This window comes from Carlito syrichta, unplaced genomic scaffold (assembly GCF_000164805.1).
Source record: "Carlito syrichta isolate Samal-C Ts95f unplaced genomic scaffold, Tarsius_syrichta-2.0.1 Scaffold219838, whole genome shotgun sequence".
NCBI lineage: Eukaryota > Metazoa > Chordata > Mammalia > Primates > Tarsiidae > Carlito > Carlito syrichta.
The window spans coordinates 575,907-589,220 of record NW_007163934.1 but is presented as its reverse complement, the minus strand read 5'-3'; the positions used below and the strand labels follow the sequence as shown (position 1 = coordinate 589,220).

Here is a 13,314-nt window from a genome sequence, read left to right as displayed (position 1 = left end):
CGGCCACTGCACTCCAGTCTGGGCGACAGAGTGAGACTCCAACTCAAAAAATAAAAAGATTTGAGTATTTTATAAGACTCTGTGCATATATCAGTTATAAATGAAAGAAAGAATTGGGACCTGCAAAGAAGTGTCAAGGAGAAATGGAGACTGGGAACTCTGATTCAATAATCAGCTGTGCCATTACATAATTTTTTGACTTTGGGACATGTGACTTCACCTTGATGGGATTCAACACTTTCATTTTTAAACACTTTCATTTCCATTTCAGCTTTAAAATTCTGACTTCATTACTGGTTCAGGGTCATATCCTTTTAAGAATCTATTTGCTTGGATTCAGCCTCTTTGTTTACATCTTCTTTGAGCAAAATGAAATAGGAACAGTGCAATACGTCAAACACAATCATCAGGCAAAATACTATTACAAATAGGGGGGAAAAGTTCAAGCTAAAGACTGGAGAAAATATTTGCAAGAGACATAAAGACATATCTGATAAAAGATTGTTATACAAAATAAATAACTATTAAAACACAACAATAAGAAAGCAACCTTATTTAAAAGATGGTCCAAAGGCCGGGCTCAGTGATTCAACCTTTAATCCCAGCAATTTGGGCAGCCAAGACGAGTGGATTGCCTGAGTCCACAGGTTTGAGACCAACCTGGGTAACTTGGTGAGATTTCATCTCTACAGTAAATTTAAAAAATTAGCTGGGCATGGTAGTGTGCCTGTAGTTCCGGCTACTTGGAAGGCTGAGGCAGAAGGGTACATTCTATAACAGGCAAAATTATGGTGATAGTAAAATAATCAATGATCGCCAGGAGTTGGGGGTGGGGAGAAGGATGAATAGGTGAAGCACAGAGGATTTTTAGGGTAGTGAAACTATACTATATGATACTACAGTGGTAGATGTCATTTTACTTTTGTCCAAACACATAATGTATGGTATCAAGACTAAATCCTAATATAAACTGTGGACTTTGAGTGATATGATGTGTCAGTGTAGATTCATTGATATAAAAAATGTACTGCTGAGGTGGGGGATGCTGAGGGTGTTAGAGGTTATGCCATTGTGAGGGTAGGGGGTAGACGGAAAATCTCTATCTCCATCTCAGTGTTGCTATGAACTTAAAACTGCTTCAAAGAAAATGAAGTCTATCAAAAAAAGCAGCAGAAGAAAAAAATACCAAGAGATTTATGACACACTTAGGTTGATATTTGCAAATATTACTATAGGCAGGTGCTTTATAATATAAAAATGTGAATATAGGGTTGTAAAATATTTTGTATTTAATTTGCATTTATTTTATCATTATGTATTTTTCACACATAAATACTGTCTTAATAAAGTGCAAATATATTGCATTGCCTTTATTTCTAAATGAGTATAAGTTTAAATTAATTGTTTGCATAATAATGGATTGTTATGTAAACTGGAACTCACACGCTGTATAGATACATTTACAAAGTAAGACGATATGTATATGGAGGCAAGTACATATTTTACTTATCAAGAACTTTTTTCTTTCTTTCTTTCTTTTACCTTCTCACAGACTTGCTGCTTTCAAATAGTTGTATTCCCTTCTTGGGTTCATCAGAAGGACTGGATTTCCAAACGCTTCTGTTAGATGAGGAGAGAGGCAGGCTGCTCCTGGGAGCCAAGGACCACATCTTTCTGCTCAATCTGGTTGACTTAAACAAAAATTTTAAAAAGGTTAGTATTTGAATATTGCCATTATACTGTACTTATATATACAACTGATAGAATGTATTTATTTTCACCTATGTTCTCCTGATTCATTTCAAATGACTCAGTATCAAATGTAGTAGGTCATTTTCATGTCAAATAAGAACATATGAATAGAACATATTGTCTCTGATATACATTTTGAATTTTTTGGATGTAAGTACATATGCATGTTGTTTATTAAGAGGAAATAAACATAAGCTTTGAAAGTGCAAATGAAAAGCATAAAAATTAGTGTATACTAAACTATACAATAAAAATGCAAAGTTTTAGATTGAAGAAATGATGAGTGAATTATTAAGAATGGACATTTAAATCTATGCCAATTATTGTAAAATTAATTTTGTATTAACTTTAATAAATACCTTTAACAGATAGTGTGACTCTGCTAATATTTTAATACCATACTGTATTCTCCACACTCTCATTTCACATGTAAACAGGTTTCTCCTGTAGCCCAATTAATTTCAGCTAGTGAAGATTAATGTCCCACTATGGGCTTAACTAAGTACAATCTTACCACTAAAACGAATGTACACTAGTTATTTAAAACTCCAAAAGGCAGTGCTACTGTACCTTACATTTTCAAGCAGCAGTGTGAACGAAAAGGTGCCACATTTCAGATCTTGTCAATTATCGTTAGCCAGTACTTTAGCAAATGTCAATATCTACGCAAGCAGAGTTATATATTAAGACTGGCAAGGATTGACTGACTGATAAGAAGACAATAATATATGCCCCATTCTGCACTTATGAGGCATCTTCTACTGTTGTTTTTTTAACCATCTTTTTCAGAAACATTACCAAAAAACACTAGTAGCCATTGCAAGGTTTCGGGTTGCCAATATTGAGCTTTTCTTACTCAAAAAGAGTTGTTCATAGTTTATCCTAGAACCCTGGACTTTGACATTTCCTTTAACATTCATCTACAATGTGGTCACTTTAACTTTAACCTCTTAATTATGAAATGACTTTAATAACCAAACATCTATTGCTCCGTTATTTAAGTATTACCTGTTTTCAGGGCTTTAGTCTGCATAGACAAAATATTTGTCTTCATATGTGTGAATATTGCTTAATTAATCCCTGCAGTAGAACAATGGTTTTTGATTTTCAAGCATTCAATTGTTAAATAGTTTTTTCATATACTTTTGAAGTCCACCAAAGGAAAAGGAGTTATTTCTTTTAACAAATCAGACTTGATTAAAAAAAAATTGAATGCCAATGTATATGTATGCATTTCTTGCAATCTGTGTTTCTAGAAAAAAAGTGAGGGCTAAAATATTGTCAGTAGTTGTTCTCAACTACTGATAATCCAAACTCAGAGACTCATAAGATTAATCTGTAAAAAAAATAAAGTTATCCTATAGCCCAGGTACTGTTTAGAGTAAGATAAAATGAGCAATTGGTTACGTATTAGAATTTGAAAAGTTTGCCTTCCATTTTCACGTTATAGTTTCATTCCATTTTTTTTCTTAAGGCTTTTTTTTTAATTCAGGAATTTATTTAAAAGTATTCATGTTTCTAGGAGAGGCAATTGATGGTATCAAGTAATAGCTCAACTGTCAGTAAATATCTTAGCAGGGGATGACACTTTTTATGAAAGAGGTTAAGAAAAAGCTTAATTAATTTTGCAGTTTTGCTTTAAGGGATACCACATATCTTAAAAGACATTTTTCCAAATATGTCTTTTTTAGGTATAGCAGCAAAAAACAATTCATACTTTTAAGGGAATTTCTTGTTCTGTTCTCTGCCTTCAGGGATTGGAAGAAAAATTCATTTATCTGAGCTGAGTGTATTAGATCATTGCCTAAAATAAATTCTGATAGCATAACTTCCTTCTGTGACTATTTTAAGCAAATCGCTCTTTGGCCATATTCCATGCTTGAAATGTGCTAATATTTAATAAAGTAAATGTTTATGAAATATCAATTTCTCTCATGATGTTATTGAAAAGGGGGTTATTTGAATACATTTAAAATTCGATATTTTCTAAGCAACTGCCATTTCTTTATATCCTTATAAAATGTATAATTCATGAGGGGATTATGTATGCAAAGGCAACAATTTATGTTTAAGTAGGTATTCACCATTCCAATTTATATAAATCACTCCAGTGCTAAAAGGTACTCCACGGTAGCAAGTTAAGTGTCAAGATGTAGTACTTTAAGCAGTGTTTAGACCTACATGGTTTGCATTGGCTCAGTGCCCCTCGACAAAGATCCAGACTCCTCTGTGGAGGAAACCACACATATTGAGACTCTGAGGAGCTGAAGGGTGTCTTTTATATTCTTTAAAGTGTAAAGCAATCTAATTGAGTTGTGATTGACTGGTTGGAAAGATTTTTCCCCTTGAAAATTAAAAAACAATCAGTAGAAAGTGCTCAATCTGAAGTAAACATAACTTAAAATACACCTATACTTGGAATTTTTGTACAAACAAGGTAGTAGCTACTGAAAAATAGCTATTATCATTCATATTTGACATGAGCATTTACGTGGAATCATCAGAAATTGTAGCAAAATAATTTACAAAATGAAATAGTAAATATTTAATAATATCCTTCTTATTATCTTTACTTTTGTTCAGACTAGATTTTGAGTTTAGTACAGTGAATGATACAGGTATATGTTCAATAAATATTGAACAAATAAATGATGTAGATGAAGAAAATCAATATTAGATTGGGGGAAATTTTACACTATTTAAAAATTAGAATTAAATAGACTGGATTGTGTTTTGTTTCTGTTTTCTAAACTTTCTGATGTTTAGATAAGAAGCACTAGATTGTGACCTTATTTTCGCCTTTTCTTTTATGGGAAGGATTAGTTCTGTAGGAACTTGCTAGACTTAAGGGTAAGTACAAGGGGTCACCCCCAAATCTCATACTTATTTTTTAGAGGACAGGCCTCTTGTCGTATAGATTCCCTTCTCCCTCATCCCCCACCCCCACCCCAGTACCAGCTACCATTGTTGTGGGAGGCTGTCTAACTTCAGTGAATTTTCTTTGGAGATTCTTTCAACGCATTTGACCATTTCCTTATGGGTGATTTACAAGTGTACTTGTCCACTTTGCACTGAGTGTTCAGCAGTTTTTGACCAAGAATGTCATGACGACCCCCTATCCTCCCTATTCACCCGATCTTGCCTTGAGCAATGTTTTTTGTTTCCCCAGATTAAAAAAGTCCTCAATGGGAAATGTTTTGTCAGTGTGGAAGTGGTGAAACAAAAAATGGCAGAAGCACTAAAAGACCTCAAAATTGACTAGTTCAAAAACTATTTTGAGCAGTGGAAAAACCTTCTCAATAGGTGTATTGCATCAAACAGCACTTTGAAGGTGGCTGACGTTTAAACATTTAAGAATAAATGCAAATTTTTAAATAAATTCTGTTTTGGGGAGGTCCCTCTTGCATAAGCATACATTGCAAGGATGTGACAACTTGCTATTTTTTTTTTTTTTTGAGTTGGAGTCTCACTTTTTGTCGCCCAGGCTTGAGTGCAGTGGCATGCTCACAGCCACTGCAGCCTTGACCTGCTGGGCTCAGGCTATCTTTCGCCTCAGCCTTCCAAGTAGCTGGAACTACAGACACACGCCACCACTCTCAGCTAGTTTTTGTGATTTATTGTTGAGAAGAGGTCTTACCAAGTTGTCCAGGTTGGTCTCGAAACCCTGGGCTCAGGCGATCCTTTAGTCTCAGCCTCCCAAAGTGCTGGGATTACAGATTGAGCCACCGCACCTGGCCAACACCTTACAATTTAAGTAGACTTTTCTAAAGCTGGTTCATAAAGTCTCTCTTCAGTTATAGAACCCTGTAGACTCCTTTGCAGGACAGATTCTGGACATGGTGATTCGACATACCCTTCCCCCAACACTAGATCAAAATAGAGCAATCAGAACCAGCCAAGGGAAAGCCATCGATCTTAAACTGTACTTACCAGTTTCAACATTTGTATTGTAAGATTAATATCCCTAAAAACCAACTCTTGCAAAATATTTGTAATAGAGTATTCTTGGGATCAACCCTGAGGGAGGAAAGCTAAGAAACAGTGTTAGTCAAAGGGAGAATTGAGCTATGATATAGTTCCAGCAAAAGCCTCAGCTGACAGACAAAGCTGACAAAGTGACAAGCATTTCAATATATTTTTCTTTTTTGAGTTGGAGTCTCACTCTGTCACCCAGGCTGGAGTGCAGTGGCACGCTGACAGCCACCACAGCCTTGACCTACTGGACTCAGGCGATCCTTCTGCCTCAGCCTTCCAGGTAGCTGGAACTATAGGCGTGTGCCACCACACCCTGCTAATTTTTTGATTTATTATATAGATGAGGTCTCACCAAGTTGCCCAAGCTGGTCTCGAACCTGTGAGCTCAGGCAATCTTCTCACCTTGGCCTCCTAAAGTATGGGATTATAGGCAACGTGAGCCACTGCACCCAGCCCTCAGTCCTCAATATATTTTTCTAGGGAAGGTGATAATATAATTATTCAATTGAGTTTATCTTTTTCTCCTATGTAATCCACTCAACATGACCATCAGAGTTATCTTTACAAAATTAAAAGTCTGATTATGTCTCAGTCATTTATGCATTTATAGAATTTTTCTTAGGAACTTAAATATACACCAGGCTTCTTAGGTACTGACTTTGAAGGCTCTTCCCAGCCCATTTCCACTCAGTGTTTCCACTCTCATTTTTATCTTTCTTTGTTGTTCCTTCACGTGTACTCTATGTTCTGCTTCCTACTCCTCTAATCCCTCTCTTTTACTCAAACTATCTTGTTAATTCTTTCTAAAATAATTTGCTTTCAAGTTCTAGGCCTTTCTAAAATTTCCTGGAATTTCACTTTCTTGCTCATCTCACTTCTTTCCATCCTTGAAGGCATTTGTCTAATTACACTTTTTAATTATACTTTTGCTCTCCAAAGTTCCACCTCCCTCTCAGGAGACTAAGCTAGTCTTTGGGTTGATGGGAACATTTTAAGCATTTATGCCAATATCAGATGTCCTAGCTGATGGCATTATCATTATTCATTTGTACCTATATATAAACAGCTGAACTAGACAATTTTCATGCACTTCTGATTCTTCTCTAGCACACAACACACTGTCATACATATAAAAGTCACTAAATAGTATCTTTCTTTTCTTGCTTCTTTATCTTCCTTCCTTCCTTCCTTCCTTCCTTCCTTCCTTCCTTCCTTCCTTCCTTCCTTCCTTCCTTCCTTCTTTATTTTCTGGTAGAGATAAGGGTCTTGCTATGTTGTTCAGGCTAGTCTTGAATTCCTGGTCACAAGTGATCGTCCGGCACTGGCTTTTCAAAATGCTGTGAACACAGGCATGAGCCACTGAACCCAGACTACCCAGTGCATTCTTTAATTTTTTTTAATTGATGATTTTGTCTGTTTTTTTCTTTTGCATGAGAAACAATTTTATATTACTTTTATCAATTAAGATGTCAACTTAGAGTAAAAGACACTCAACTTTGCTAATAATAATAATAATAATAATAAGGCAGTTTATGATATCACTTAATAAGAATAATGTCCAGAACTTCAGTGACTACAGAGATGAGAATGCCATCTGCTTAATGATGTTATCACGGACCCAGGTCTTTCCTTCTCTGTCTGCCATTCTTGATGTTGGCATTATCTGTATGTTGGTAGCAAGATGGCTGCAACAGTTTTCATGGGTCACCCCCAGACAAAGAAATAAAAAGAAAAAAAGATAATCACTTACTATGTCTTCTTCTTAGGAGCAAGAAAAACTTTTGCAGAACCCTCCCTTACAACTCATTGGCAAGAAATGAATCAATTTCAACTTCCAAACTTCCAAACTGGCAAGGAGGAGAGAGGAAGGGTGATAATTATGATTTGCTTACATCAATTGTCTCAGGTGGAAGGAATGTTCAGGAACTAGTCACATTGATCATTATACTAACAGAGAGGGAGTAGAAAACAAACTTACTTTAAAAAGTAATTTACTTAGAGGACTGAGTTTTTCCAACTTAACATGGGTAATCCAAGAAAAACATAACAGTTTTCTCAACCAATCAAAAAGAAGAATACATATTGCCTATTTGGAAAGAATTATAAAGATTAGCTAGTTCAACAAAAACATTATCTGAAAGAATTTATTTTTATTTCAGGAGATAACCTTGGGAGGTATTTGTTGCCAGTAAAAATTCTTGAAATAATGTATTTTATTCATTTTTCATGGTAAACATAAAAAAATCTGCTAACCTTTACAAATACTTCTCTTACTAATATGAGTTCATTTGCCTCTGCAAAAGTTTTCTCTGATTCTTGATTTAACCTCAGCTTTATGAAATGTACTCTGCTGATCTCTTCAATTTTGGTGATATCATGTAAGTTTTCTCCCATTAGTATTGTAACTATTTGGGGGTGTTACATTGATGGTAAAGGGTAGATTATAATTTAATCCAAAGAATTAAAGACTGTGTCATTATTTTATACTCAAAGTATTCAACATTACCCACTAGATACAAAGAATATATTTTTAAAAAATCAACTAAAAATGACTTAATTATCAATGAATATATTTTTAACGGAATTATATATAAAATAATGCTTTCATTGATTTGGTTTTGTAGTCTCTGCAATTAAGAAAAAAAGTAAAACAGGACATTTTATAAGTGACTACATTTTTTTCATTATTTCTTTTTCACTTAAAAAAAATCCACTTAGTATCTACTGTTAGCACTAAGAATATGGTAGTAGAATGTGAAACTCAGATCTTGTCATTGCTCATATTCTAGTTAGGGAGACGTGGCATAATACAGTTATAAGACATGTCCGCAAATTTTTAAATGTCCATGATAATGAGATCGATCCCATATGGTAGGAATCAACAGAGAGAGAAAAAAATCATGTATTGTGTGTGGCTTTCAACTAGTTCAAGCTGGATGGGCAACATTTGAATTAGTGTTAACTGATTAATTTAAAATGGTTTGCATTTAGTTTTGGAATGTAAGGTTTATTGTCTCCTTGCTGTTCAGTTAGGATGAGGAAAAACATGTTTGAGAAATGGAGCGGAAGAGAATCTTTTCTCTTTTTGATGTTTAGATTTCTCATAGTTTAAATTAAGGGAACTGAACGTTTTTGCCTCAGCCCGTAGCATCCTACCCTATCTCTTGAGGCAAAGGAAGCATATACAAGAATTCTAATAGTCCTTGAGAAAGGTGGTCAACTGTGGATAGACATTCATGTCTACTTATCATTCATTTAACAAGTGATACATTAAAGTGACACTGGTCAGTGTAGACATTATAATAATGAAAATGTTTGACATTTGTACAATATAGTTTAAGGACCTACATTTTCTAAACAAATAATTCTAAACTACATAGTATCTGTCACTTTGACTACAAGTGAGCATTCTCTACCTCAAGTAGTGCTAGCAGTAACTCATATAAGATCCAGAGCCCTTTCTATGTAAACTTCAGGAGTAATATATACAAGCTGAAAGTCTCTCCCTCCTCCTTTCTCACTCTTTTTTTAAAAAATGGAGTCATAGTTGACAGTAACAAAAATATTCAGTACTCTCTGTTTGGTTATGTTACTTAGCTGGACTTCTGAGTTAATGAATTGTTGGGATCTTTCCATCTGAAAATGTTCTTATTTTGGAAGCAGTTCAAACCTGCTTCCAAAATAAGAATGAGTCTCTAAACTAAGATGCAAACAACAAGTCACAAAGAGAATGATTTATTAAGCTAAGTACTGCTTTTATATCCATATAATTCAAGCCTTTGTGTTTTGGTTTTTTCTCCCTCCCTCCCTTCCTTCCTTCATATGGCCTATAAGGGCAGACAAGTAGACCAATAAGAAATAAGCTTACTCCAAGACCACAATTATTATTTATTTTATCTAGAAGTCTAACAGTAACTGGAATGACAACTCATGGAGTATAATAGTATAACTTTCTACAATCTCTTTCAATCTACTCTGCGGGACTAGTTCTTCAGTTCTTCTCCTGGGCCAATTTGACAACATTGTTTTCAAGGTCACTCTTAGGTAGTGCAGACAATTGCCATCTGGAAATTAAAAGGACCAATCTAATGTCTTCCGATTTCATTTGAAATTGAACTCCTGCTCCCTCTGCCTGTCTCCACTTGGGCATGCCATGTAAAGGAAGGGCCCACAATAAGGGACATCCTCAGAAGCTTCTTCTTTGTGGCCCCCACCTAGCACTCCTACTCCTCCCTATGCTTGTTAAACATCCTATATGACCCTCTCAAAGTCAAATCAGAAGGAAAAGAAAAGAGAGGAGAGGCGTTCAGAGAAATTTCTTCTCTACTGGCAATGACAGAAGGATGTGACTTCTCAGCTTTCTGGCCTTCTCAGATGTATAAAGTTTACTTTTGTTTTATAGGCACCTTTGTGAGTTTGTGGAATTTCCTCTTTCTAGAGTTCTTTCTCTTGCCGTTCTCAGGATAAGGGTGACTGCATTTCTCCTCTACTGGTATGTTTTCATACCTGACAGATTGTAGTACTGCCAGGTGTTAGCTTCTGAAGTCTTTTCACTCAACCCTACTGAACAAGACCTAAGATGACCTCATGACATCCCATTTTTGAGCATGGCTTGCATCTGTTCCATGGAAAGCCATTATATACTTTTTTCCTGGACAAACTATATAAGTGCAGACTGACGCCAGTTTAACTTTCAAGCCTCCCCTCTGCTTTCATCATAGCTTGTCAATCGCTCACCCTTTATATATCAGTCCACAATGTCCCACAAAAAAAGTATATTCAACAGCAAGTGCTTCTTGATGTTCCATCAAAGCCCTTCTCCGCTTTGAGCCTATTTTTTACTCCTGGAGTTGTGGGACTCATGATATGACTGTCTTGGAAAACATATCTTTCTTAAAGAGAAGAAAAAAAATAACTTTCTAATCAGTTTTCAACTGTTTTATAGCGTGGACATGGGTAGCATCATCTAAGTGATTCTTGGACACTGACTTTGAAAATTGTTGCGTCTTGAGTTACACTTCATTTTTTGGCTTGGTTAAAACTTCTCATTTAACATTGTGCTATACTATCAGAGCTATAAAATAAGATCTCAGAAAAGTGTAGCTTTACCTCCGGATGTCAGAGGGGAATACATTGCAGTATTCACATTAGAATCATAAGAATAAACAAAGTATGTTAATATTTTTATTCATATTATTTACCTTTTGGCTATGAATAGCATCAACCAAAACAATTTCTGTTTTACATCTTGCTTCCCATGGTTTTCAGTAGTACTTCTGGTGGGTTCCAGTAAAGCAAAACTTATAACTGAGAATCCAGATAAAAGAGAGTATAGAACATGTATTGAGTCATTTTTAAATAAATAGCAAAATTAAATTTCAAATAGTTTCCTCTTATTTTGAGAAAATACTTAATCATATTTATTCTTTTTTTGTTTTTATTTTTATTTTTTGAGTTGGAATCTCACTCTGTTGCCCAGGCTGGAGTGCAGTGGCACGTTCATGGCCACCACAGCCTCCACCTGCTGGGCTCAGGTCATCCTTCTGCCTCAACCTTCCAAATAGCTGGAACTACAGGCACGTGCCACCACGATATTTATTCTTTTTTAGTCAAAAAAAAAAAATTTTGTGTGTGTGTTGGAGTCTCACTCTGTTGCCCAGGCTGGAATGCAGTGGCACACTCACGGCTACTGCAGCCTTGACCTGCTGGATCAGGTGATCCTTCCACTTCAGTCTTCCAAGTAGCTGGAATTACAGGTATGGGCCACCATGCCCATATGGCTAATTTTTTGATTTATTGTAGAGACGGAGGTCACACCATGTTGCCCAGGCTGGTCTCAAATCCATGGGCTCAGGCAATCTTCTTGCCTCCGCCTCCCAAAGTGCTGGAATTACAGATGTGAGCCACTAGTCAATTATTTTTTAAAATCTTTCTCCTGAAGCTGGCATATGTGGAAATTAAATGTTGTATATAAAATGTTTGAGGACTTGCTTATATTGCAAATCAAAAGTGAAGATCCTTAACTGGACCCCAACAGAAACCTATTAGCTAAACCTCTACTTATAATGTTGAAGACAAAATTAATATAATATTTAAACAGTTACTGTCTAGAGTAATTTACTTTTTTTTTTCTTTTTTGAGTTGGAGTCTCACTCCGTCATCCAGGCTGGAGTGCAGTGGCACACTCACAGCCATCCCAGCGTCGACCTGCTGGGTTCAGGTGATCTTCTGTCTCAGCCTTCCAAGTAACTGGAACTACAGGCTCACTTCCATGCCTGGCTAATTTTTTCATTTATTGTAGAGACAAGGTCTCGCCAAGTTGCTGTTCTTGAACCCATGGACTCAGGCAATCCTCTCACTCCACCCTCCCAAAGTGCTGGGATTACAGGTTTGAGCCACTGTGCCCAGCCTGCATTTGTTTTTTAAAGTAAAAATACTTTTTATCTTAAAAAAAAATTTAATGTAAAAAATACTAAATATATTTCTGGATTAAAAAAGAACTTTTATTATGGGTTTAAAAATGATAAAATAATGTATCAAAACCATGTATAAATTTTATAACCTACCTGAGACAAATCTATATTTTTATTGAATAGGCTAAAATTATTTCACCTTGCTAAAATAAAATGTAAGTCCCACATTTATTTAATAACTTCACTCTTTTAGTTATTAAACTAAAGGTAGTCAGAATTATTTAAAAGGGAACATTGAATAAAACAGTTAAACTAGAACTTGGGCACTCTGGGATTGAATTTTAAATCAGAATGTAAAACAATTTCAGATTTACAAATGTGATAATTATTTTCTTCCATCTAACAATGTTAATGTAATTTTTATATCATCTTTTTCCACATTTGACATGAATATTTAGTATGTAATTATAAAAATTAATCAGAATACCTGAAATTTATCAAACTATACCCTTATTTTTGAGCATTTATACCATGAAAATAACTAGGCTAAGTGAGTTTGTAATTATATATATAATAATTTTCACTAGAATATATAAACACCCATGTTTGCCAACATGAAAAGGGCTTTGTTATTTCCCTTTCTTTGAGGAAGTCTAAAATGAGCATTTTCATACAAGAGGATTCTGCACTTGCTTGGTTTATATTGAGTATAAGCAGAAATATTTGTATACATCTGAATGACCTTCTGACTTTAGTTCTGTTAACTCGCTCTATGGCTGAATAGGACATCTCTGACTAATGCTTTTGCCTGTAAGTCAATTACTTGGGGGAAAAGAATCAGGATAAAGAATCTGCTCATTTAAAATCAAGTTATTGATAAAAGAAAATTGTCACTTTTTTATTCTTATTTAATACTCGAAATTAAGAAAAGACAAGCACTTAAAAACCATGTGGACATCCCAATAAATTAACTTTTGGTATAAGGCGCCCTGCTTAGTTTCTTGGTGATTAATCTGTTCCCATTGCCTGCCAAGCACATGCTGTCTAGTAGTCACAGAGGTAAAACAATTGACTCCTTCATGGATGTGCTGGCTCCCCAGCCCGGGTGCTGATGTGCAAGTCCCATCTGGTCATTGTAAAGGACTGTCAGGATGTTGTCAGACTTCTCAGACTG

The 13,314-nt window shown here is 35.3% G+C and overlaps 1 protein-coding gene across 1 annotated transcript in view; it reads left to right on the top strand.

Moving 5' to 3' along the window:
• The window catches only part of SEMA3D (semaphorin 3D), a 137,450-nt gene that overhangs the window by 31,396 nt on the left and 92,740 nt on the right, over positions 1-13,314 (top strand). The window contains exon 2 of the mRNA XM_008051671.2: positions 1,553-1,713. Within this exon, the coding sequence (XP_008049862.1) occupies positions 1,553-1,713 (161 nt within the window). The remainder of the gene's footprint in view (positions 1-1,552; positions 1,714-13,314) is intronic.